At 35.8% G+C, this 27,205-nt stretch overlaps 1 protein-coding gene across 1 annotated transcript; it reads right to left on the bottom strand.

Moving 5' to 3' along the window:
- Window positions 1-273: 273 nt before the first annotated feature.
- Window positions 274-25,693, bottom strand: LOC121378374 (splicing factor U2AF 50 kDa subunit-like). The gene is made up of 14 exons (XM_041506515.1): window positions 25,559-25,693; window positions 18,318-18,447; window positions 17,757-17,920; window positions 17,443-17,463; window positions 15,972-16,037; window positions 14,319-14,515; window positions 13,199-13,315; window positions 11,669-11,807; window positions 10,421-10,500; window positions 5,752-5,874; window positions 5,312-5,398; window positions 4,082-4,205; window positions 3,157-3,260; window positions 274-1,725 (listed from the first exon to the last, which is right to left on the bottom strand). Exons 1-14 carry the CDS (start codon window positions 25,608-25,610, stop codon window positions 1,594-1,596), a joined length of 1,536 nt encoding a protein of 511 aa, XP_041362449.1. The 5' UTR covers window positions 25,611-25,693; the 3' UTR covers window positions 274-1,593.
- Window positions 25,694-27,205: the final 1,512 nt, after the last annotated feature.

Raw genomic sequence — 27,205 nt, 5'->3', positions numbered from 1 at the left:
CTCAGGTGACACTGTTGGAATATTAAATAGGTCAACCATCTGTGACAATATGCCTTTAATTATCAGCTATTGGATGTCGATCTAGCACAGGATAGTACATACCACAGCCTTTGATATAGGCCTACCAGTCACAGTGCACTGGCTGGAACAAGAAATAGCCCAATGGGTCCTAACGATGCAGATCAATCCCAAACCTCATCAAATGAGCGCTTTAGCACTGGGCTACATCCCGCCATTTTAGAGTTTAAAAAAAAATAACACTCAAAAAAGTACAAGTATGATAGTAGGTTTATTTTTTTCAAATTGGCATGTGGTAAAAGATGAGACAAATGAACAATAACAAGCAGCGACTGGGAATTTTAAAATAAACGGGACAGATAAAATTGAAGTGAAACGGCACAATTATTTATGAAGCTCAGGACACTACACATCTCACTGGGAAATGAAAATATCCAAGCCTGTCACAATAAGTGCATATTTATGTTACTCCAGTACAAAACACATCAAATCTCCCCAATAAAATAAAATATCGTACACAACACTTTTTATGAATGTAATATGAAGAATGAAATAAGTATGAAATTTTACCCAAATAATTTTGGAGAAGAATGTATATAAAATGAAAACGAAGTATATATAGATTACCCCATGTCAAAAGGAGTATGCCAAGAACCACCAAAAATATGAATTTTTTTACAGTGTCTTGAAATGTAGTGGCTACTGTGAACAAAGAACAAAGACTGGAGCAGTTTTGAAGGAACACTAAAATTAAGAAACTTAAAAAAAAAAAAAAAAAGAACACTAAAATTAAGAAACTTTAAAAAAAAAAAAAAAAAAAAAAAAAGGTTTATCTCGAACAAATAACTATGAAAACAGCTGTTTCTAGCACACCGAGTTTGATGAAATACTGTTGTTTTCAGCCAAAGTAATATACATATTTTTTATTGATCAAAGATGTCAGAAATATTAGCATTTTTCAAATTAGGAATATGTGAACGAAGTTTTTTACATATTTTCATACAACAGAGGACAACATTGTCCTCGTGTGATTTCCCCCTACTCCACCACACCATGGGGTAAATGATGGACACATTGTTCTTAAACAGAAGAAGCCCCACCCTACAACCCCCCCCCACCCCCAAAAAAAAACATAAGAAAGAAATAATAATTGCTATCAGAAACTACCTATAGACATGTCTTCTTTAAAAAACCAAAACCAATATCTGCTTCATTGTAAATATTTCCCCACTATTTTCTGTCTCCAATTTAATGACATTCTTTTTTTCAGCATAAATTTTCACCATAATCTGCTGCATATATGGATGTAAATTTCATTAATCCGAATATAACCAGCTACAGAACGCACCAAAATTCCTGACGATGGCCCGCGTGAATCCACTTTCTTTTAACAAATCATTTCAATATCTTTATCTACACATTTCGCTTCAAATGGGTGAAGCACGTGTAAAAGTGTCAACAATATCATGCAGTAATAACACATTTATTAAAATGCTGTGCCACATCCACGTCCTGTTAACAAGAACCCATCAGTTTGATTGTACAGCAAAACCACACCGGTTTCAAAACAACCAATCAGAATTCTCGTCGATGATATCTGTCGGGGTCGTAATATGAAGTGACAACAACACGATTTGAGAACTTTCTTCCTGTTAGAGCTTGTTGTGCCTTCTGGCAGTCGATTACTGAATTGAACTCGACAAATATCTGGAAAAACAACCACAAAATAGTTACAGAAAATTAAATTAAATTAAATTTTCCAAAGTATATGACATGCAGTGTCCAATTTCAAACCAATAACCAACTAGTAGGGCACATATGATTTTATTTGTAAAGAAAGAAAGAAAGAAAGGTTTTATTTAACGACACTCAACACATTTTATTTACGATTATATGGCGTCAGACATATGGTTAAGGACCACACAGATTTTGAGAGGAAACCTGCTGTCACCACTACATGGGCTACTCTTCCGATTAGCAGCAAGGGATCTTTTATTTGCGCTTACCACAGGCAGGATAGCACAAACCATGGCCTTTGTGGAACCAGTTATGGATCACTGGTCGGTGCAAGTGGTTTACACGTACCCATTGAGCCTTGCGGAGCACGATTTTATTTGTACACTCAGATTATTTTCTGACAGAAAGCCTGCATTTATGAAAAATTACTTTCATGGCCTCTCAACTAAATACATAGGTTTTTGTAAACTCAAATTGATATCTTTTTTAGTGAAAACTGTAATGTTTTGTTTAATCAGATGAATATTTTACAAGATGAAGAGGTTAGATTGCAGCTTTAACTGTACAGCTGTTTTCACTCATTTAACAATAATAATTTAAAAATATAGCTATTGTACTCATTTAACCATACAGCTATTGTACTCACTTAACCATACAGCTATTGTACTCATTTAACCATACAGCTATTGTACTCACTTAACCATACAGCTATTGTACTCACTTAACCATACAGCTATTGTACTCACTTAACCATACAGCTATTGTACTCACTTAACCATACAGCTATTGTACTCATTTAACCATACAGCTATTTTTAATTATTTAACAACAATGTTTTTGTTTTTAAAGGGACAGACCCTAGTTTCAGCCCATGAAAAGTTTAGTTAATCTACCTACAAACCTATAACACATTTGAATAAAGTTACAACTGAGTGAAACAAGAGTCTGTGACTTTGAAATGGTTAAATACCCTCTAAAAATAGACTAAAACTCGACTCCATAACTGTTACCTGTCAGACATAGGTGCATTTTCAAAAATATGAGAAATGCATTTTGTGATATTAACAACACCAGGATGACCAAAAACACTTCGAATGTACGGAAATGAATAATCTAAACAATAAAATCTAAGTAAAGTATGATTTCAGTTGTGAAAAACGGCTCCAATAGTAAAAAATATGCCTTAGTGTTTAAAAACTAGGGTATGTCCCTTTAATCATACATCTTTTTTTTAAATCAATATTTATTTTGCCATATAGCTTTAGGGGGGTGGGGTTTAGGTAACTAGATAAGGTTTTTTTTATTGAACTACATAGTGGTTTTAATTTAATCACATAGTTAATTCTAACCATACAATAGAACGTTATTTCTTCTTTTTTTAACCATAAATGTTATCATTACCTTGCCCAAACCCGGAACCTCCACACCTTTGATGGGGCGTGGGATTTCAAGGCTGCGGACTACACCATACTTCCCACATTCCTCTTTGACATCTTCAACTATATCTGAAAACATAAGTACCAAGATCAGTCAAATACATAAAACACTAACAGTCAAATATCTAGTTTAAACCGTGGTTTAATGCTTTCACTCTGTATCCCAGCTAACAGCTGACTAAAATTTCCAGGCCTAGTTTGAAGTGAGGTTTCATGTTTTACTTTATATCTAAAACAATAGCTAACTCAGCTAAAACTTCCAGGCCAAGTTTGAAACGAGATTTCATTTTTTAGCTCAATATTCCAACTGACAGCCAACTACTCAACTCCCAGGCCTAGTTTGAACTAACTAACAACCGACTACTCAACTTAATCAGTCAGTCCTAGTTTGAACTAACTTACAGCTGACTACTCAACTAAACCAGCCAGGCCTAGTTTGAACTAACTTACAGCCGACTACTCAACTAAACCAGCCAGGCCTAGTTTGAACTAACTTACAGCCGACTACTCACTAAACCAGCCAGGCCTAGTGTGAACTAACTTACAGCTGACTACTCAACTAAACCAGCCAGGCCTAGTGTGAACTAACTTACAGCCGACTACTCAACTAAACCAGCAAGGCCTAGTTTGAACTAACTTACAGCCGACTACTCACTAAACCAGCCAGGCCTAGTGTGAACTAACTTACAGCTGACTACTCAACTAAACCAGCCAGGCCTAGTTTGAACTAACTTACAGCCGACTACTCAACTAAACCAGCCAGGCCTAGTTTGAACTAACTTACAGCCGACTACTCACTAAACCAGCCAGGCCTAGTGTGAACTAACTTACAGCTAACTACTCAACTAAACCAGCCAGGTCTAGTATAAATTGAGGTTTCATGTTTTTACCTTCGTATTCTTCTTCATCCTCCAGCTCCTCGGGCAGGATCATGTTCATCAGACAGAGCACCTCGGTGGCCGGACCCGAGCCCTGCGTCAGATTCAAGCCCGGGACCTGCAGCTGAACCGGAGCCTGCGAATACATGTAACACAGGTCTTTTAAATACATGTAACACAAGCCTTTTAATACATGTAACACAGGTCTTTTAAATACATGTAACATAAGCCTATTAATACATGTAACATGAGTCTTAACATATGTGACACAAGCCTTTTAATACATGTAACACGGGCCTTTTAACACATGTAACACGGGCCTTTTAATACATGTAACACAAGCCGTTTAATACATGTAACATGAGTTTTAATACATGTAACACAAGCCTTTTAATACATGTAACACGAGTCTTAATACAAGCCTTTCGATACAGGTAACAAGCCTTTTAATACATGTAACACAGCCTATTAATATACGTAACTCAAGCCTATTAATACATGTAACATGAGTCCATTAATACATGTAACACGACCCTATTAATATAAGTAACATGAGCCTATTAAAAAATTTAACATGAGCCAGTTAATATATGTAACATGAGTCTATTAATAGGTATCGTGGACTTCAATGTAACACTTTTTGATATAATGATGACAACATTTTTGCAAGGGCCAAGGTTTACCGATGCGCTTACAAAAACATTTTGTCCAGAGGGTTGGAATTGTCTTATCTACATCTCACAATGGTGTTTGATTCTTTTTCTTGCCCATTTAATTTCAATAACAAAATATTAATTTTGTAAGCTACTGTTTGTTTATTGTAGAACAATTTGTAAACATTTCACCTATAAACTCATTTAATCATACGTAGAAAAATATAGTCCACATTACGAGGGGAATCCCCATTCTTCAGGTCCGCTTTTTTTTGTTAGATGAACGACGGAATTCTCTCATTCTTTCATACATTAATATGAATGATATCTTTAAAAAAATGTCTGCACATTAAGTCAATAAACAATTAGTAAAATTTACTGATTAAACATTAATAAATAACATAACAGTTATTTTATTGATTTTCAACAATAAAGTAAACAGCTAAAAGTAGTGCAATATTGAAGTTGTTGTACATTTTTTTTTTTTAATGATACATTTGGATGAATCCAAGCATTTACAATGATTGGAATTATGTAGTAATAGTGTCCAAAAACAGTAAATAGAACAAAAGTCCCCGATACTACTTACATTTCCAGCATTCTTGGCCCCAACACTGGCTCTTTGCACAATAAGTTTCTTATCTCCTAGCTGCATACCATTCAAACCAGCGCATGACTAAAACAAAAGTGATCAAAACGTATGAGCAATTTCCAAAACAAAGTACTCAAATCGGTGAAATATACTCCTGCTTTTACCCCTCCGTAAAGGCTTGTTTGCAAAAGCTGAACCTGTAATGACATAATCTATTGTAGTTACATATAAATTACCTGGTCTGTCAGTTTTACCTATAATTTTCTGGCGTATCAAGTTTCATATATAAAATTTACCTGGTCTGTCATTTCCACCTATAATTACCTGGTGTGTCAGTTTCACAAATAATTTACCTGGTCTGTCAGTTTCACCTATAATTACTGGGTCTGTCAGTTTTACCTCTATTTACTTGCTTTCTCAGTTTCACCTATATTTACCTGGTCTGTAACAGACACTTCTACATATTCACAGAATGCGTATCCTTTAGAGAGTCCAGTAGCGCTGTCTTTTACCAAGTTGAAAGCCTTCAGTGGACCAAACGATGTCAACAGTTCTTTGACCTGCAATTCCAAACAAGAGATGCCATATCAGAAAATCACATGGTAGGGAGAAGTCATAAAGTAGAGACATGTTTTTCCTTTTTCAAACATTGGAAAGATAAAATGTGCATGTAATAATTTATTACGGTTCATTAATATTGTCCCATCATATGGTCAAGATATCAAAATAATTAAGATTAAAATGAATTAAAATCATCAACAAAATATAATTTTCTGAGATTTTCAAATATTTTATAAAAATCCAGAAATTATTTATAACATCCTTACGAGTTTGGCTTGAGATAAAAAGACAATGATAGCATCATCCAAATGACTTATGTTTTAATCTTTGTGTCCAAGGTCGACAACAGTCACTCTTAGCACTCTTGTTTTGGCTTCGTACGCATTACATATACATGGCTGTTAACAAAAGTAAAATGTTGTGAGTGAAATTTCAAGGTACAGGGCATTCAAAATGGTAATGTTTTATACGACAATTGTAGTCCATTTTAAACATGTATTTCTCCCATCCCACACCATGTTATTTATTTTATTGGACAAAAACATTAATTTGATGGTTCCTGCAGTGAACCTATATTAATGGAAATAGCAGTGGTGTAGGCAGGATTTTGTATTTTTGGGGGGGGGGGGGGGGGGGCACTTGTGTAGTGGGATATGACACAGGAAACTTTTTAAAGTTATTAATAAGCGAAAAGGTAAAAAAATTCCTGGGATTGGGGGGGGGGGGGGGGGGAGAGGAGAGGCATGGCAAAATAAGATCGTCTGCTTAAAATAGCACAGCAAATGATAGTGCAGGGTGCACATTAAGTCAATACTAAATAAATTAAGTAAATAGCGGATTGGACGCGTTGCGATAGATCCCAAATATGTGTTAATGCAAATGGATGAATTAAAACAAAAAGTTGTATTCTTCTACCAAAACTGTATTATATCAGACAATGTAGGCAGTATTACTAAAAACTACGACAAAACAGGATAAAACTAATTTGCATATCCAGGTCAGACTTTTTCGTCACGTGTTCGTAATCGTTCGGAAAACCAAAACGAAACTTGTTCGATGTAATTTTTTTTTTTTTAAATATACAATTAGCTAAATTTTAAAACATTTTTATGAGTTCAATTATCCGCGATAAGAGCAACTTTGGGAATTTTTATTGGGAAACTGTTGGGTCGTAATTGGGAAAAGGTTTGATATTGGATTGGGAATTTACGTATGGGGAATGGGGCCGTTCATCGGCCCCAAAATGTTTGGTAGATTAAACCCTTCTGATAGGTACCTAAGGGGGGGGGGGGGGGGGGGGGGGGGGTCAGTGGGGGCAAAGAAAACGGCTGAAGTGATCACGCTGACATTACGGAAACCGAAAACGGCCAAAGTGATTGAAAAAATAATTTCCACAATTTCTCCGATGACGGAAATCCGTCTCATGACGGACAGTTAACGGCCATGCATATAACATATCCGACAGTAATTTTTGGATATGGTAATTTGATGAAAGGCACTTTTTATTTCTTTCATCTTTTAAAAATAAAAACATACCATCCTATAACCAGCGTTGTCAGCTTGTTATAGAATTTTCACAGGGGTCAAGGTTAGTAGACAAGTTTTTATTTTAATTTGGCAAAGCATTGTAATACAGCTAATTTTTAATAACAATAAAATTCCAATACATAATTGCTATTAAATATATTTTTTAAATACCAATGCTCCTGAATGTGTTTGAAGAAAATCTTGTAATAAATTTATTTTTTACTATTTAAGAAATATGAATTTAAAGTGAAATTACGGTGAGATATGCTATATTTATCATGTATGAAACCAAAAACAAGGGCGCAAAAAGGACCAGAGAGATAATTCGGGAGAAAACCCACTGCCACCACTGGGCCACCCACAGACAGGATAATACAGACTACAGCGTTGGTTACACCAGTTTTTGAGCACTGGCCGGAATGACAAATAGCCCAATACTAGACCGACCGTACATCAGGTGAGCACTTTACCACTGGGCTATGTTCATAAATCCACACACATACTTACCAGAAATAGGAGATATAAGAATGAATACGGATGTATCAACGATGACCACAAACAGAGCAGTACTTCTTCAGTTGAGGAAAATGAAGGCACTGCTGTAGTACACCTGAATGTTTTACTCCTACATAGTAAACTATGCACAAAACAAAACCATGTCTAGCCCTATGTTGATTTCAAGCACAATGAACCAGCAAATTATACATCTCTATGGGTCTTTTCAAAACATATTTAGTTGATAATGAAAATTTTAAAGATATTAATTAAGTAATCTTCTAGTCTACACTTTTATAAAATTTCTGTACTGCATTTACTATGCTCTATTTTCTACCAACCATGGTTACAAACTGGCAAAAAGTTTAACCGAGACTCGTACAAAAATATTTTTTATCAGGTCGAAAATTCCCACATGAAACAGTGATTGAGAGATAATTTGCTTGTTCACCGTCTGGAAGTTGAACAGTCAGCAAACTATTTCCACTTCTGACAAAACATCAACTATCAGATTTCTAATTATTGTAATAATTATAAAATAGGTTACCTATGAAACATTCAACACACACACATACTGATTATTGCCATATATATTGGCTTAATTCTGCAACTGTTAGGCTGGCTAATGCTGCTTGGCATTCTGGCATTCACCATTTGAACAGAGCAGGATAAAGCCAATATATTTAGGTAGTAACCAGTTATTTTATTTATCCTGCAATCAAACAAAAATAGTCAAAACAATGTTTGTTTCAGTCTTACTACACATATTTTGTACCATTAACTTCGCAGTACGTGGGACTCGACTTTAACGGTAGCCTGGGCTGTTTTGGCTGCCGATTTGTTGCTTGGGCTACCATATGTCTAAACCCAGTAGTCGAATGGCCTACTAGATTGGTTTTGCACATCCGGTACTCCGTAATTAACAAGACACTTAAACAGCTAAGACCCCCACCTAAAACATCATCTTTAAATAGAAAATAAATGGTTTTGCTTTTTTCTCTTTTTTTTTACTGAGGGCTACCCAATTTCATAACTTGGTAGCTCGGTGGGCTACCACTGACAAAAGTTAAGGTAAAAACTGAGTAAGGCATTATAAAAGTCATTCTCACACGAGTCATTCTTTGTATTCATTGCAAGTAACTGAAATCTGAATCTGAAGTAAACAAGTTGAGTCATGCTCATGTGACATGACCTATATTTTTAGTATAGAATTTTATTTAGTTATCCTCTCTTAATTAATGTATATAATGACTGCAGGATAAATACATACATGTATACCACCAAGTCATCAATAACTTGGGTTCTGCAATGAAAATCATTGCAATATAACACTCAGCCACTTTTGCAACAGGGTACAAAAATACGCAAAATAGCTGAAAAGGTATAGGAACTTGCCTGTGTCTTGGTTGGACATATAAACACATTGCTCAGTTAAGAATGGAGAAATGGTATTGGACTTTCAACCTCTTCCCCTGGGCTAGGGAATGAAAGGGGGAAGAAACAAAGAAAATATGAGTAATTTTCAATTAAACGACACAATCACGTATGAAAAATATTACCCATGAGTGACAACAAAATCTGTATGAGGCACTTATTTATTGCTGCATGACAAAGTTAACATTATATTTTAACATTATTTCCTGGTAAATTGCATTATTTAATCAACGTTTTGTTTGACAGATAATAAATTGAAAATTGCAAAAAAAAAAGTAAAAAAAAAAAAGTAAAAAAAAAAAAGAATAACATTGATCAATCATACATGAATTAAAACATGGCTGAAAGAGAGTCCTGAAAAAGAGTGTTGGAGAGAAAAAAAAAATCCTGAAATAAAAACTGAAAAGAAATCCTGAAAACAAGATTTTGATTTTGTTTATCATTTATTTAGCCACTTGTTGAAAGTAATGTAATTTTACTTTATAATTTTGTCTTCAAAATGTTTTTTTATTAATGTTCAAAGTTTTGTGTTTTGTTTCGAAGTACAATTCTACTCAAATTAGCATTTTTACAACTTTAGTTTTGATTTAATTTTTTGGGTTTAATTTTTTTCTTTTCTTTTAAAGCCTAATTTATTTCTCATTTTAATGCAATCAGCATTTAGAAGTCTTTTTATCTTTAATGTTACCTTAAAAAGACATGTAACAACATATGCGAAAATAGGATTTAATTTTTAAATCTTTTTTTTATATGTCTGCAGTGTTGAAACCGACAAAGCTGAAAGGAAAATTCCTAGACACACCTGTCCTGAAAATAAGATGCCCATTTTGTTGATTGCAGCATTTGGAGAAGAATAACTCGGGTGAAAGAAAGGGGAAAAAACTAGCCCGTTGTTCTCGATCTTCTGAAGAACATTACGAAGAGCAGCGCAAGCCCGTCGTGGAACTCAGCCCAAGTCCACCAAGACACCTGGTACCTGAGATACTTACCGACAAGCACAACAGACAACAGTTCTGCACAATTGTACTTGACCGTCATGACAACGGTAAATAAATAACAGCCGTGTCCTTCCCTTATCTGCAAACATACCTGGTCTTCATTCAGATAGTTCGGAAGTCCACCGATAAACACTTTGTGAGGCGAGTCCTGCACCACAGTTGAAACAACACCTGCAAACATATACATAATAATAATAGCATTAAGTAATGCAGGGCTTTAGATTTATTTTTTTTGGTTCTGAGCAAACCAGGTTTTTGTTTTTAGTACAGCAATGTCAATAATAGCTGGTAAAAAATGGTACATATTCAGAAATGTATTTCAAGTATTTAATCTAATTACAGCTTATAGGGACAGTTCTGAGTGTGCTGCAATTTTTAAGATGTTATCGATTAACAGACTTTTTAATGACTGTAATTACACATCAAATATATTTTTCTGCATAAAATATTAGTGGCTGTATATTAAACGTGTTTGTGATCGTTCTAGTATTTGCACTAGGTTAAATTTCATTTTATTTCCTAAAAAAAAAAAAATTGTACATACAAAATTATTTGAACACAAAATCCAATTTGGGATTATTAAAACAACCAGAAACACATGGAATATACAGACACTTATATTCTAAACATGATAATATATTTAATGCATACTTTTAGACGTTAAAATATTTTATTAGTCGGAAACATCTTACAATACTGGAAACTCAGGACAGTTCCTTTAACACTGCATTGATTTCGAAGTGAAATGTTTGCAGGTTGGCATGTTTGTACTCAATTTGGGCTTGCTCATTTTGGGCAGAATTATTTATGAGAACACCCTTTATTACTTCAGCTTTGGTGCAATCTAAAGCCCTGTAACGTCAATTTGAACTCTGCATTAAATTTCATTTCAATTTATATTTGTACTTGGGTCCAAAGAGGTTTCAAGCACAGAGTCCCAACTCATACATCTCAGTCAGCTGTGCTATCAATGCAGGACAGTGTTAATTGTTTGTGTGAGGAAATACACAATTTAAAAGTTTTAATGTCCGTGGATAACTGGGCCACTTTACCAGTTGTCACATTTTTAAAGGTCAAAGCTACCTCATTTCTATAGCAATGTCTACAACTTGTATACAACAGATAACACTAATGAACAAACAATTATTACAATGTACATTTTCTTTTTTTTAACAAATTAAAACCTATACATAAACATTTACATTTATGACATTTATCATTTTTAATATGCTGCTGATAATTAAGGTCTAATCATTTCAACCCTTTGCCAACTATAAACCATCAGTTTACATACTGACTAACATTTTCTGACCCTATCTAAATATTTGTTAAATCGTACCTGGCACAGCCACTGAGGGCGTTTCGGCCATGCCTGGGAGAGGTTGATAATCACGTGGCCGTCGAATCTTCAACGACTGTCCCTGAAAATTAATCCCATCAAACGCCATGGCTTGTGTTGTTTCATCCACTGACCGGAACTGAAAGTTAAACAACATGTTACACAACACGTTTCAGGGAGAATATACACAAGAAACAAGGAAGGAAGGAAATGTTTTATTTAACGACACACTCAAAACATTTTATTTACGGTTATACAATGTTGGACATAAGGACCACACACATATTGAGAGAGGAAACCCACTGTCGCCACTTCATGGACTACTCTTTCTGATTAGCAGCAAGAGATCTTTTATATGCACCATCCCACAGACAGGATAGTACATACCAGAGCCTTTGTTACACAAGCTGGAATGAGAAATAGCTCAATGGGCCCCCATGTCAAACAAAGTTATTGATGTACGGAAAAACGATGTGCATACCACTGGTTTATATCAACAATATAATGTAACTTATCAGTTTTGACGAGAGACAAAAAATTTATTTGTCTCACCCTGTGTACAGAATTCAACAACAACAATAATAATAGCACAATACACAAAAAGTACACATGCCACTCCTACTGAGTTACGAGAGACTTGAAAACTATTAGAAGATTATCACAAATATACAAAAAGTACACATGCCACTCCTATTGAGTTACGAGAGACTTGAAAACTATTACAAGATTATCAGAAATACACAAAAAGTACACATGCCACTCCTATTGAGTTACGAGAGACTTGAAAACTATTACAAGATTATCAGAAATACACAAAAAGTACACATGCCACTCCTATTGAGTTACGAGAGACTTGAAAACTATTACAAGATTATCAGAAATACACAAAAAGTACACATGCCACTCCTATTGAGTTACGAGAGACTTGAAAACTATTAGAAGATTATCACAAATATTTAAGAAGTACACATGCCACTCCTATTGAGTTACGAGAGACTTGAAAACTATTACAAGATTATCACAAATATTTAAGAAGTACACATGCCACTCCTATTGAGTTACGAGAGACTTGAAAACTATTACAAGATTATCACAAATATTGAAGAAGTACACATGCCACTCCTATTGAGTTACGAGAGACTTGAAAACTATTAGAAGATTATCACAAATATTTAAGAAGTACACATGCCACTCCTATTGAGTTACGAGAGACTTCAAAACTATTAGAAGATTATCACAAATATTGAAGAAGTACACATGCCACTCCTATTGAGTTACGAGAGACTTGAAAACTATTAGAAGATTATCACAAATATTTAAGAAGTACTATATTTATAAATCTTTGGCAATACAATAAAACTGCATTTTTTAATAACCATGTACAGTATATCAAACCTACAATTTTTGTGATTATCTTTTTCTAAAAAACATCACAGATGTTTTAAAATATAAAAACACACTTCACTTGTCAGATACTTTCATCCAGGATGCACTACTGTAATAAAAGTTAAATAGTTGTGAGCAACTCACCTCGAGGAAAGCAAAGTTTTTGTCTAAGTTTATCTGCACTGCTATGACAGGGTTTCCATCAGCCTGGGCAAGTCCTGTCAACTTCATCTGTTGGTTGAAGAAATCCATCATCGCTTCCTGCAATAAGATAAGCAATAACATACATTTTCTTAACTCTTCTATCACATTAAAAGAAAATCTTGGACCTGGGTTGTACATAACTCAAAAGTTTGGAATTTAGTCTGTGGCTTGTCAAATTTTAAACCACAAGCAAACAGTAGAAAGTGAGACACTGAAATGAAATGAGTTGCCTCAAACAATCAGATGACTGTCATCTAAACTTCCTGAGTTTGCAGTGGTTGAAATAATTCGCTCTCTGGGCCCCAAGCAAGTAGCAATACCAAAATATTAAACTGATCTTCTTGATTTCCTTCTACATTCAATGATTTCAAGTGCTTAGACACTGAATGACAAAAAAAACCAATACTAGAGAAAACACTCAAAAGACAATCATCTACATGTCTATTCTATCTCTACGACACCGAATGTGAATGGATTTCCTTTAATGTGCAGTAATGTGTGAAAAGTAGGTTACCATGACCTAGTTATAGTACACGACACACCAACATTCCAAGTTGTTATTGCATGCAAGGTTTGATGATCCTATATGAATTGATAAGAAAGATATGCCCCGGAAACAAAATGTTTACGGTCGGACTACGCCATACCATAATACGACCCATCAAAGATTATCAGTGGAAGAAATGATTAATGACCTAATGTTTTCCCTAGAAATTTGACATGGCATGGTAGACTAAACACTTTTGGGGCATTTTCAGGGCACTTTTTCATTAAAGACAAAAAATATCAATTGAAATAAAAATAAATGTAATTAATGTGCTTGCTTTAATAAATGAATGGCAAAATATATAACAGGGATATTTTATTAATTAATAACACATTTTTTAAGTGTTTTATAAAGGCAATTTTAGAATTAATGATTGAAAAGGGCTTGTTTAATCTTAGGGCAGCATAGCACTGATTAAGGCAAGATGGTGTTGGACTATTAGAGGCATAGTACCGCACCATGCTAAAACAAGCTAGGGAAAACACCATGACCTATGTAACATCTAGGACTCACCTCTGTAACACCGAATGGAATGTTGCCGACATACAAGCGACGAGCCTGCCGACTGATGGCACTGCCAGCAAAGGGAACTGTGGTGTTGGTCACGTTGGGAGCCATGGCAGGAGGGGGGACGACAGCATTAGGGGGGATCACCGCAGGAATCACCGCAGGAATCACTGGGGGCACCATTGAGGGCATTGATGTAGATCCTACAGACAAATAACACATAGAGAGAGAAACAATTGTCATTAACATGTCATTATTTTATTATGATGCATACAAACTAACGGGAGTGGGGTTTGATGCCCTGTCAGCATAGTATTGATCCCGTTGGATTAGTAATAATTAGATGTCACCTAAAGGGGGGATAGAGCTTAAAAACACTAACAGTGGGGGGTTGGGGTGGGGGCAGGATATTCATATTTACAAAATCAACTTAGCTGCAACATTTTACTTTCTTCTTTTTTTTCACTAGCAGTTAGGCATGGCAATTATAATAGTAGTTATTTACTAGCCCAACATTGAATATTATTAGCCATGTGAGTGGGGCTACGATTATCTAGAAGCCCTGTGGTATATCAAAGGTCATGGTATGTGCTATACTGTATGTGGGATGTTTGACATCCAATAGCCAGTGATTAATAAATCAATGTGCTCTAGTAATGTCTTTAAACAAAACAAATTTTAACAATCTCATGTATGACTGTCATTAATGAATATAATTCATAAAATAATATCTAAACACATCATATACGTTGCTGGCTGACAATTACATATAACGTGAAACAATTAGTTTTCAGATTTAATATGTAATTACCGTATATTGCCGTGTATTAGTTGACTTTTGAAGTCTAGAAATACTTTCCAAAAGAAGAGAGTCGGCTTATACACGGAGGCAACAAATTGGTTCATAAAATTCCGATCGAAAACACTCCCGACCCCGACTTACAAATTTTGATCAGACCCTTAGAGCCTTTCACAGCTTATGTAACAATAATTTGTGCACAATATAAATAATACACCCCGTCATGCAATATTATGTAGTTTTTTGTTCTTGAATGCATTAATAGTTTGATGAATAACAATAAAAATTACTTGTTTTATTGTCATTTCAATGGTAAAAACGTGTTCCACCATCTTTGTTTGACACCTCTGTCTATATCATTTTGTAAGCTCTTATTTGATTGGATTACACAATTTTGTGTAAACAGCAGCCATGGACCACAGAATCGTTTTTCTGTGTGGAGGGGAAAACATGGATTAAACATGCCTTAATGAGTTTATTATTTGCTGTCCAGTGAATAATTTAATTACTTATGTGCAATGATATGTTGTTACAGCTTGAATTGTTTATTTTCCTGTTATGATTTATCAGTGCTAAATTATTTTTGCACGGCATGGAAGACGTTAGCATTGCGATGACGATTACTGTGTCTGTAATAATTAAAGGGGAAAAAAATACAGTGAAAAAGAAAAGCACAAGTCTATTTCTGGACAGTATTATTGAAACCAATACAATATACAACTGGACAAAAGATGACTTCAGCTTATACACGAGGCCGATGATTTTGTACTTGAAATTTAGGGTCAAACTAAGAGGTTGGCTTATACAAGGAGTCGGCTAATACACGGCAATATACGGTAGGCAAAAACTTTTTAACTTACCTGGTGCATTAAATGCATCCATTGACATTCCAAATGGTGGTGGCTCTGGTTTGGGGAGTGATGCAACTGCAAAAAATACAATTTATCATAGCTACTATTTTCAAGATATATGTCATTTATATACATCTTCAAAGTTACTATTCACCTCTGATACCAAATAAAATAGTTTTAAAATGAGCATATATATATATATATATATATATAATATATATATATATATATATATATATATGTGACTACTATGTTTAACTAATGTTTCAGCTTGTGTGTACCATTTTAAACAATTGCTTCAACTTGTTTCCTATGAATGCCTAGACGTCTCCTGGGTTTACAGGGGACAATATTTCGAAATCTGAGGTAACCGGAAGTTGGTTCATGTGGTTTTTACCTAGGTAACCAATTGTTCGGTTACGTGAATTATATTTGCGTAACCCATGGGTTATCTGATCGGTTACCTCAAAATTACGTTGAAATTATATTTTAAATACATAGTTTTTAGCTGAAACAAAGTTAAAACAAATACAAAAGAAAACATTTTTAAAAAAGAAAAGAAAAGAAAATGTCTTTAATGCTCGCTAAAGTTAACAATATTATACTAGAACTAGAAGCCCCAGTACTGAAACAAAATACTGGGGCGTAGCCAGAAATTTTCTTAGAATTACGCACGCCAAAGGTGTGCCCGAGCTGGGGGATTCAGCCCCCCCCCCCCCCCGTGAAAAGTTTGAAACTCAGGACGCCTGTAGATGCATCTTTAAAAATCTTTTTTCGAATCAATTTTAAGAGGATATTTTATAGAACAATTACAGACAGCCTTGACCTATTCCCGGATTTTGTTTTTGCATTATGTACTGTGCGTAATGAGTGCTACGCCTTTGAAATAGATAAATACTCATTTGTAGGGATTCCTTTTTGCGATTTGCGGTGGCTATGCTACTTTCACTTCATCGATGTTACTTATATACTACAGTGACGTTCCAAATGTGGGTTTTTTAAAGCTCATTATGCGATGTTAGTATTGTTCAATTTTTGTGTCACTTTTGGATTCCTGTTTATGTTAAAACTGTTTTTAACATATGTAAAATTAGAGCCAATCCAATAGTATGTCTAAAAGCGGTCCGAGCACATTTCTTTAAAAATGTTTTAAAACTGTAGACTGGTCGCAAGTTACAACTGTTGCAATATAACATTGTTTACTGGTTTGCTGTGCATCAAGTATCTAAATATCAGTCGAAAACATTTGTCGGAATACCAGTAGTATGTCTGCATGAATAAACTTCCTGTAATCGTGAAGTTTGCAAGTTTTAATTTCTGAACGTTTACAGATCATGACGTAACCGATTTGCGTAAATTTAATTTTGCGTAACCGACACGCGAACAGAACGGCGGTTCGCGTGAAATATTGTGCCCTGGTTTAACAACTTGTTTCTAATGTCTCAGTGTCTACTATTTTTAAATATTAAAATATTCTCACCTGGAACTCCTGGCATAGTACCTAAAATGAGAAAACAATAGTTTAGTATCTTAAATAATGAAGATGTATCATAGAAAAGGTGAACCATTAAATATCATCTTAAACCCACCAATTCGTTTCACACTTCAGCTTTCGATAAAATTTTACCGTAACAACTTGCTGATGAATACAGAATTATCTCAAAAATTTAAAACTTATATGTATTTGCAAACAAAATATCAATCATGACATCAATTTTCTTCGCCAAATTAAAATACAATTTCGCCAATCATTCTTAAATAACTAGACATGAATATTTATATACAAGTTCATACCCTGCATGGCCTTGTACTGCATGGGAGTGATGTGCTCAAAGCCTGGGGGAGGGATATCCCAGTATTTGTATGGCTTCTTCTTCCTCCGAGTTCCTGCACCTCCTGCGACTCCTCCCCCTGCGCCTCCTCCCCCTGCGCCTCCTCCCCCCCTCTCCTTTGATCGACTGTAATAAAAACACAACACTTTCAGTTACACAAAACAAAGACTACATTCAACAATTACTGTCTAGACAGAAAAACAAAGTTCATGTTGTTTTGTTTTATTTAAAAAAACAAAACACTATTGGATGTCAAACATTTGACAATTCTGACTTCAAAGGAAACCTGCCAAATTTGTCCATTAGCACCAACGTGTATGCACTTTTCCCTAAAGAAACGACAGTACATTATGCTGCCTTCAATATAACAGTCAGTATGCACTGGTTGGGATAGGGAAAAAACAACAATGGGTCTGCCACAGAGGTTCAATCCTATGACTCAAGCACTCCATGTAAGTCATAATAATAAGACTATTGATCCCCAATCACAGATACGATGACGAAGTCTAGATCTTACAATTACCTTCTAGATCGCCTGGGACGTCGTTCTCGTTCTCGTGATCGGGATCGTTTTCTCTCTTTGCTTCCTGCTCGTTTCCTTGGTGATCGAGATCGCTTCCTTTCTCGGTCACGAGACCTCTCCTTTTCACCATCTACAATTAGGAAGTACAATCACTTTGAATTACCTCATCTATTCATACTAAGGAGAATTACAAACACGATGGAAAGTTTTGTTTAACTAGCTCAAAACATTTCACCAAATTATTTTTAAAATGCAAGACCTATAGCTATTTTCGGAAAGAGTTCCGTATTTCCCCCCACATTTGGGGTATTAAATTAGCATAGTCAACTGATTATTGCATTAAGCTACTACAAACAACATAATGCCAAGGCCTGGTTTCGAACTCCAAACCATCGGCACTGTAGTAGAGAGCTCCAACCAATCGGCCATAAAATGGATCATCAAGTAACACTGCATTTGAATAAAGCTAATAGGCTGTAATGGACCTAACATCTACGGAATAAAACAAATGTTTAGTCCCATAATTCCACATTCTGTCCTGAATGTCTCTCCACGATTTGGACGGATCATGAGTCAGTCTGGGCACCGATGATACAATCACCAGTTTAATTACTATATATATATATATATATATTAATTAAACTGGTGATTTGATTGTATATATACAGGGCTCGCGCTGTCGGTAGCCAAATTAGCCAATGGCTAATTTTTACAAAAAATGGCTAATAAAATTTGCAAGTGGCTAAAATTTTGGCTAAGCCATTTTCTGTCTTCTGATGTGAACAAACGGTTACATAATCTATCCGACACCTTAAACATAATAATACTACCAAATATTCAATTAGCGTAATAGCGATCTCGCGACCAGTAACGAGAAACAGTGTCATGCAGAATACAGCGTAGGCCTTATGATGTTTGCGTATTTTAATAATCACGGTTATTAATTTTAACGGCATGCATTCAGCATGTATGACAGCAATGTCTGGAAGATCTGTAGCTTGTTATTTTTACTTTGTAAAATCTTTGAACCAAAGTAATAAAAACAGACAGTCAATGCGTGTCAATTTGAATACACATGCCAGTGCAGGGCCGAAAGACATGTAGGCCATCTCAAGGGCCGAGTTCAGCCAGACCGAGCGAAAACAAAACGTTCGCTAGACTGGTTTGTGCGCTTCACGTTAAACCAAATGGATACGACGAACACCAATCAAATAGTTCGCGAACGTTAGGAAGAACGTTCGTTGGCTGAACTGAGGACAGCTCTCGGTGGAACATACGTCACGCGTCAGAGTCAGCCGACACCCGCGTGTCAAGAGACATCGTTGCGGACATTAAACAATACGATTACGCAAAAGTAAATCTTGATGTAAATTTGTAGAAAAACAATAGTTATTCGCATCAATGAATACCTAACTGCAGTTTTTGTTTATTCCTTTGTCTTTGTTAATTTCGTACCCATGCAGATCGTGATCGCCGGAAATGAACATGCAGTATTTAAATTTTGTAAGCAGAAATCACAACAAGCATTTAACACAACGCTGAAATCAACCGCAACAACATGGCACAAATTATGAAATTGTTTGGGGTGGGGAATTGACGGGTCACTTAAAAAAAAAAGCAAAGAAATTTTTTTTTGAAACTAACAAAGATTGCTATTTAAAGAAATAATAAGCTCTATATATATATAAAAAAAAAAAATCTCTAATTTTTATTTGGGAAGAAAGAAAAAAACCCCACCATCCATAAACATCCAACCCACCCCCATATTTCTGTATGTTTGTTAATTTAATGTCATAGGCCTTAGAAGTAGGGGTGGGTGTATGGGGTACTGGCTTCAAACTCTGAAGATATTGCATAACCCCATCCCAACCCCACCCCCCGCTGAAAAATCAAAGTAATATATTAACTGCCCCTACCCCCATTGTGGTTTTGTTATTCCTATTTATTCCAGTTTGTACACAATTAGCTGACAAAAAGATACATTTTCATATTCATATATAAATACTCAATACAGTACTGCGTAAAACAAATTTGGCTAAAGCATTTTCAATATGGCTAATAAAAATTCCATTTGGCTAATATTTTGGCTACAGGTATTTTTGATCCAGGGTGAGCCCTGTATATATGTGTTTTATAAAATTAAAAAGAGCACTTTTACACATATAAAGAACATCAACATTTATTGTTTTATTTAAGAATAAAGAAATAATTTGAGTAAAAAGAATTGTGAGTATCTACAAACTATCACAAATAAAACAAAATAAACCTCCACCATATTTGATTTTAAAATGTGTTCAATGGTTAATCAGCTACATAACCGTGAACGCTGATTATGCATCTTTGGCTAACCCCTTTGTGGGGGAGAACTGACATCCTATTTGGGGGCGAACTGGCTTGTGGGGGGGATCGAAACATCTGGTACCTGGGGTGAACTGACAAATACTGAAATATTTGGTGACCAACAGGCAAATCGAGTTGGGGAAGAATCGACTTGGGGCGAACTGGTACATGAGTAGCATGAACCAACAGGAACGATAACTCGTGACGGCATGAATTGCGTCTCCGCAAAAACTGGCTCCAGATTTGTCTCATTTAATGGGTACAAACTCCGTCTTAAAGCTCTTTTCTGATAGGTTCTGATAGGTTCTGATACGGGAAACATAGCCAATGAGAAAAGTTAATAGATTAATATGCTAGAACATTCTATTTTCACTTAATTATGCACGCATTTGCCTAAAAATAATTCAGTGTGAAAAGTTTGCTTCAGGTAAAAAATGTAGTTAGGAGAGGTGTTCTACATCGTGGTTTGGTAATATGAAAAACCATCCATACCTTATTAGTGTAAATCAGAAAAAAAACAGAAAATGGGCGTAATGTGACTATTTCCGAGCGCTCACGGAAATCAACGGAAATTTCCGATCGAAATCCAAGATGGCGGCGCCCATTCCCGATCAGTATTTACAAACTTTTAAACGTATTCCTTGACAATGCAATCAATTCTACATGGATTATTACAAGTAATTTGGGGACATATAGCATATAATCAATACTTCGTATATATAGACCTCTATTATTGAGTAGAAATTGTTGCAAATGTTGAAACATTTATTTTGTAACTTCCTCCTCATACCACTTCGCACCCTTTTCATACTATTTAAAAACCCATTCAGAATATTGTAATGTATGTTTTCCATGTCCATGTTGACAATGATACATCCACTCCGGCTCTACTCCATCGGCACCCGGACACGTCCAACAAACTTTACAAAGATTATTCCAAATCATAGTCCTACCAAGTCAGTTCAGTATTTTGTTTGGTGATTCCTGATGGTGTATTTTGTGAGATCTCTGACGGGATGCGGTGAACTCGTATGGAAACAAACTCGTATGAACGAAAAACTCGTATGGAAAACGAACTCGTATGGAAAAAATAACGGTGAACTTGTATGGGGATGTATGCAGATATACTAACTTTGATATTTCTCTTAAATGTGTATTTTGACACTTGTTTTGTATACATGCTTCTTATTTATGTCCCCATCAGTCAACTATTGGCGTGTCAACCGCAGTTTGTGCGTCAAAGGCAGTCACCTATAATTAAAACACGCATGTCATTAGACTTATTTCCTGCAACTGAAACCGTAAACAATGCATGCATGTTTTGCGTTTCTCACCAGCCCGAACTTAAAAACCACTAACCAATGCCATGAACGTTGGGCTAGCGGATTTGTCGAACTCTGCATAAAAACTACAAACAAGTTGCTATACAGTTATGGATATATCCGTTTGTTCACTGCATTTTCCCCCATACGAGTAAGTTTTCCATACGAGTTCACCGCAAGCCTATCTGACTGACGCCCTCTCTGTCTCTGGAGGAAATATTTGATAGATTTTGATTGGTCTATCTATTTATTACTGGCTTCAGAGGTCCCACAAAAGACACCACATCACCAGCAAAAGTATTTCATGAAAACAAAAAACAAAAAATAATTTTCTGACATTGGTGGGTGAATATGAACATGACTATTCCATTACTGACCCTGGTATAATATCCGCCCGGTCCCCTCCATTATTATTTTTAGTTAGAGTTGAGGGTTAGGGTTATGGCTGGGGTTAGGACTAGGGTTGGAGTTAGGGTTAGGGTTAGGGTTAGGGGAAGGGGGGACCGGGCGGATATTTTTCCCTGACCCTAGTTGTGGACACGTTACTGTGCCAAAACTCGCGTAATATCCATAGCAGACACAGTACAGGAGTTTTTGCGGAGTTACGTGCCCACAACTACATGTATACATACTAGCCCGAGTACTCTGACTGTAAGAGAGCTAGACGGACATTTGGACATAAACACGCTCTCATTACAGTCAGAGACCAACCTATGTCTTTTTTTGGCAATTCCTGACTACCAAACGGTAGGCAACGAGTCCCGCTCTAATACCACAACAATCCTATGTTTGACGTCAAATACCTTTACATCAATCATTTTCGAGTTAAGTGATACAAAAAAATCCACATATTAATCACTAATACACTTACTACAGAAAGAAACCCGACAGCACCCACATTCAGCTACGCTTCGTGACACTCCGTCGCAACAATTGCAAAGCTCGGCGTTCTATTTCGAGACGTAGACCACGTGATCGCGCACTGGGCGATTCCGCCTTGTGCAGCAGTTACAGGGGCCGTCTCATATCAAGCGGTTATTATTTTCATAAACAAATCGTCAGTCAAAAAAGAACTTGTAAATCAGCGACAAATATCATTGTCGTACTGTTAACTGCCAATGCGTACCGATGGGTAATCTCATTAATTGTGGCTACATTCTACGCTGAAAAAAGTTCTAAACCTTTTTTTAAAACTCCCACACACCCTCTCGTTCTGAGTACAGTTTGTGGCCCTGATCAGAAATCGTGGTAGCGTACTTGAACATCAAACTGATATAAGCAGGTTAATTCCCGACATCGGACCTGGCAGTCATTTGTGGCCATACATGCATACGGCGAAACTCATCGCCATCGGTCCCTAGGCGTCAGCTTGTCTACTATGACGGAACTCTTGTCTACAACTGATCATTGAGTATTGTGTTACAGAATCGGTCTTTGTTCAGTTGTTGAAAACAATTGGGCTGTGTTCTACGTAGGTTAATTCATTGTCGATAATTATTAACTACCATACATATATGTGATTTACATTTGCTTGGATAAAACGATCGTTCATATGAAATTATTTATTAAGCAAACAGAATACTTACAACCAACCCAAAACAAAATTTGAACTATTTTTATTACTTAATTTACTAGTATCCTACCGCCTTTTTCTTCTTTATTTTTCTTTTTGCTTTTTAATGAGATATTACACCACAGTTTCACATTTGAGTCATTTCCGCATATTTCTTAGGGAGTGGGTTTCAGCTCAGTCGTTTGAGTGTTCGCGTCGCAGGATCGAACAACCTCGATGGATCCATTCAACCAATTGATTTCTTGGTCGTTCCAACTAATGCACCAGAACTGGTCAGTGGCCTGTGGGAAAGTACATATAAAAGATCCATTGCTAATGTAGCGGGTTTCTTCTCCAATACTCATATCAGAGTTACCAAATGTTTGACATCCAATAGCTAGTGATTAATTAATCAATGTGCTCTAGTGGTGTCGTTGAACAAAACAAATTTCAATATTTTTTAGTTTGATCTGAATAGCAAAACAACTATAAGATAAGTTTTAAAGATCGAATGAGCTATGCACCGATTCAATTTTGATTTTGCAGTAACAAGCATTGCCATCCTTCCCCTTAACGCCTCGGAATACATCTTATGATACCCCATCCCCTCAAGAGCGTTACGTAATTGTTGAGAGAAAAAAAAACCCACACACACACTCTACTACTGTACTAATGACTAATTCATAAAACATAAAATAATCAAATTAAATTACTACTTACTTTATCTTTCATAAGAGGAGGCAGTACGTAGCACATACTTTTGCCGTATCCTGTCGATAACACCCAAATGTATCCTTCAAATTCAAAATGGAATCAATAATGTGTAATTGTTTTGGTTTAATGACGTAATGAAATCCAAATTCATCCAAAACGGCATTAGCCAACTCTTCCATGTTGTAACTTCGCTTGATATGAGACGGCCCCTGTAACTGCTGCACAAGGCGGAATCGCCCAGTGCGCGATCACGTGGTCTATGTCTCGAAATAGATCGCCGAGCTTTGCAATTGTTGCGACGGAGTGTCACGAAGCGTAGCTGAATGTGGGTGCTGTCGGGTTTCTTTCTGTAGTAAGTGTATTAGTGATTAATATGTGGATTTTTTTGTATCACTTAACTCGAAAATGATTGATGTAAAGGTATTTGACGTCAAACATAGGATTGTTGTGGTATTAGAGCGGGACTCGTTGCCTACCGTTTGGTAGTCAGGAATTGCCAAAAAAATACATAGGTTGGTCTCTGACTGTAATGAGAGCGTGTTTATGTCCAAATGTCCGTCTAGCTCTCTTACAGTCAGAGTACTCGGACTAGTATACATACCAGTTCATTTTTCACATGCATTCTATAATCATAATGCACTAACATGAACATGGAGGAACCAAAGATATAGACGTAGTCTGTTTCGCTGAAAATGGTGACTTTTTGCTTGCATATATCATTGTAAAACGATACTTAAAACCATTTTAATTCTGCTTTATATTATTTGTTTCCATTTTCAATCAGATTAGAGGTCATATTACATGTAAAAAAACAAAATAATCACCAGTTATTTGGATGATTGCCATGTTACCTTCATTATATTCATTATACAGGTTTTTGGACAGAAAATGAAAAAAAATATTTAAAGGTCCGTCAACCGGCCGTATACAAAAATTTGTTAAAAATTAATTTTTAACAAATTTTTCATTAAAACAAAAAGCATTCATGTTCTAAAACCCATACTATTATGTATGCAAACAATGAGTTTCCTATTTGAATTTTTAAAAAATCATTGGTTCATGCTAACATGAGCATGCCATGAGGCGAACAGGTCAAACTGGGGTTGAACTGACTGGGGATTAAGTGCCTTGGGGGTGAAACGTCATGGATTCTTTATCTGAGCATGCCCTTTGATTTTTTCTTGTTAACAGGACGGTTTTCGTTATGTTGAAAGTAATTTTTGGCATTAAAATAAACGTGATTAATGTCAATTTGTGATAGAATTTAAATACTTTGTAGATATTATAACACAATTAGTAATAAAAATGGCTACCAAGTCTCGAGTCTGGAAACTGTTGCTCTTGCATGTATTGCGTATCTGCCATTCTTGAACAAATTACTTTTCTCTCTTGCCACTCTTTGTAACAAAATGGCGTATTTCTATCTTTGAAGACTGGTACCCACCGGTTTTAATAAACTCGTTTATTCAAAACAGAATATAATCTTACGCTGCAAAGAGACAATCCAATACCAGTCAACTGTTGAGTCTAAAGTGTTAACCTATCGGGCGAATAAATCCATCTGTTACTGTAACGCTGTGTACCGGCTTCGGTGGTGTTGTGGTTAAGTCATCGGATGGGTATTGGGTTCATATCCTGGTACCGGCTCCAACGAAGAGCGGATTAAACGACTCAATGGCCACTACACCTACTTCTTTCTCATTAACCATTAACCCACAAGATTCCTTTCCCTGTTGTAATTTTTTTCGGGTGATTTTTGTCAACCTGTTTGGCGACTCGTATAACGACCATGATTCTGCAGCAGAATCCCAACTAGGACCCTATTCTTTGATTTATATTCGTACCATCTCTTACCACCACCACCCCCCCCCCCCACCCCCACCCGAGCCCGGCTGTCCACACCACTATAGCAATAAGATCCAACGGAACTTTTCAAATCCTCTACTTCAGTACAAGCAGCATAGTTTTATTATCATTAAACCATCTAAATTAGGCCTATATAGACCTTAACCTAGATCATTGTGTGCCATTATTCACTTAAATTGTATACACGACTGTATATGTTCTTATTTAAATATTCTTACTTATGTTTTAAAATCTGCCATGTTCTTTGTATTATTCATATATAAAGAAATAAAGATTGATTGATAAACACTCATGACAACTGGATTAGTTTGATTATCTCTTGTTCGGACGGATCAGGATTTCTCAGATTAATTTTTGTATTTTCACATAGCTCAACACCTTCCTCATAGATCTACGTCAACTTTCACTCTATAGGTTTTCTTGACGGAATAATGGCGGCAACCTATCTCGTCTCTTAACGGCATTAAACAGGCCACACTCGTGGACATGTGGATCGGACTTGAAACCTTTACTAAGTTTAGACTGTGGTTCAATATTTTAGGTCAAAATTATTTTTTCTATATTTTTTCGTTAAATAATCTGATCCGCTCTTCTTTCTCTCATTTATTTTGGATTGTCCTAAAATGCTCCAAATTATATTATAAATATAAAATTCGGCAGAGCTGTCCATTTGTTTTAAAAATAATAATTTAGGTTTGTTAACTTTTTAATTACAAAAACTTTTTCGCTGATTGTTATTCCAAACTCTTCTCTTTTCCAACTTACCCCCTTTTGTCACAGACTATCAGTCAGAGAGTGTGCCCGGGTGAGACGTGTCTTAACCTTAATTTGCTATAGGCACGTTAACATGGTATTCTGTCTTAGTTTGTTGCCATAATGCCACCCGTACTAATAACTTGATGTCGTGTAGTTTATTATGTATAGAACTGTACATACATGTACGTTTTTATAATTATGCAAAATTAATTTCGCGGAAACACCAGAATGACCCAAACCACTCTGAATGTTTAGAAATGAATAATCTAGACAATAAAATGATCAAAAACAGATAAATTTAACAGTGAAAAATACACGGTAGTGTTTAAAAACTATGG

This window comes from Gigantopelta aegis, chromosome 8, assembly GCF_016097555.1.
Source record: "Gigantopelta aegis isolate Gae_Host chromosome 8, Gae_host_genome, whole genome shotgun sequence".
NCBI classification, from domain to species: domain Eukaryota; kingdom Metazoa; phylum Mollusca; class Gastropoda; order Neomphalida; family Peltospiridae; genus Gigantopelta; species Gigantopelta aegis.
The sequence above is the reverse complement of the archived record's forward strand: the minus strand, read 5'-3'. Positions and strand labels throughout refer to the sequence as shown.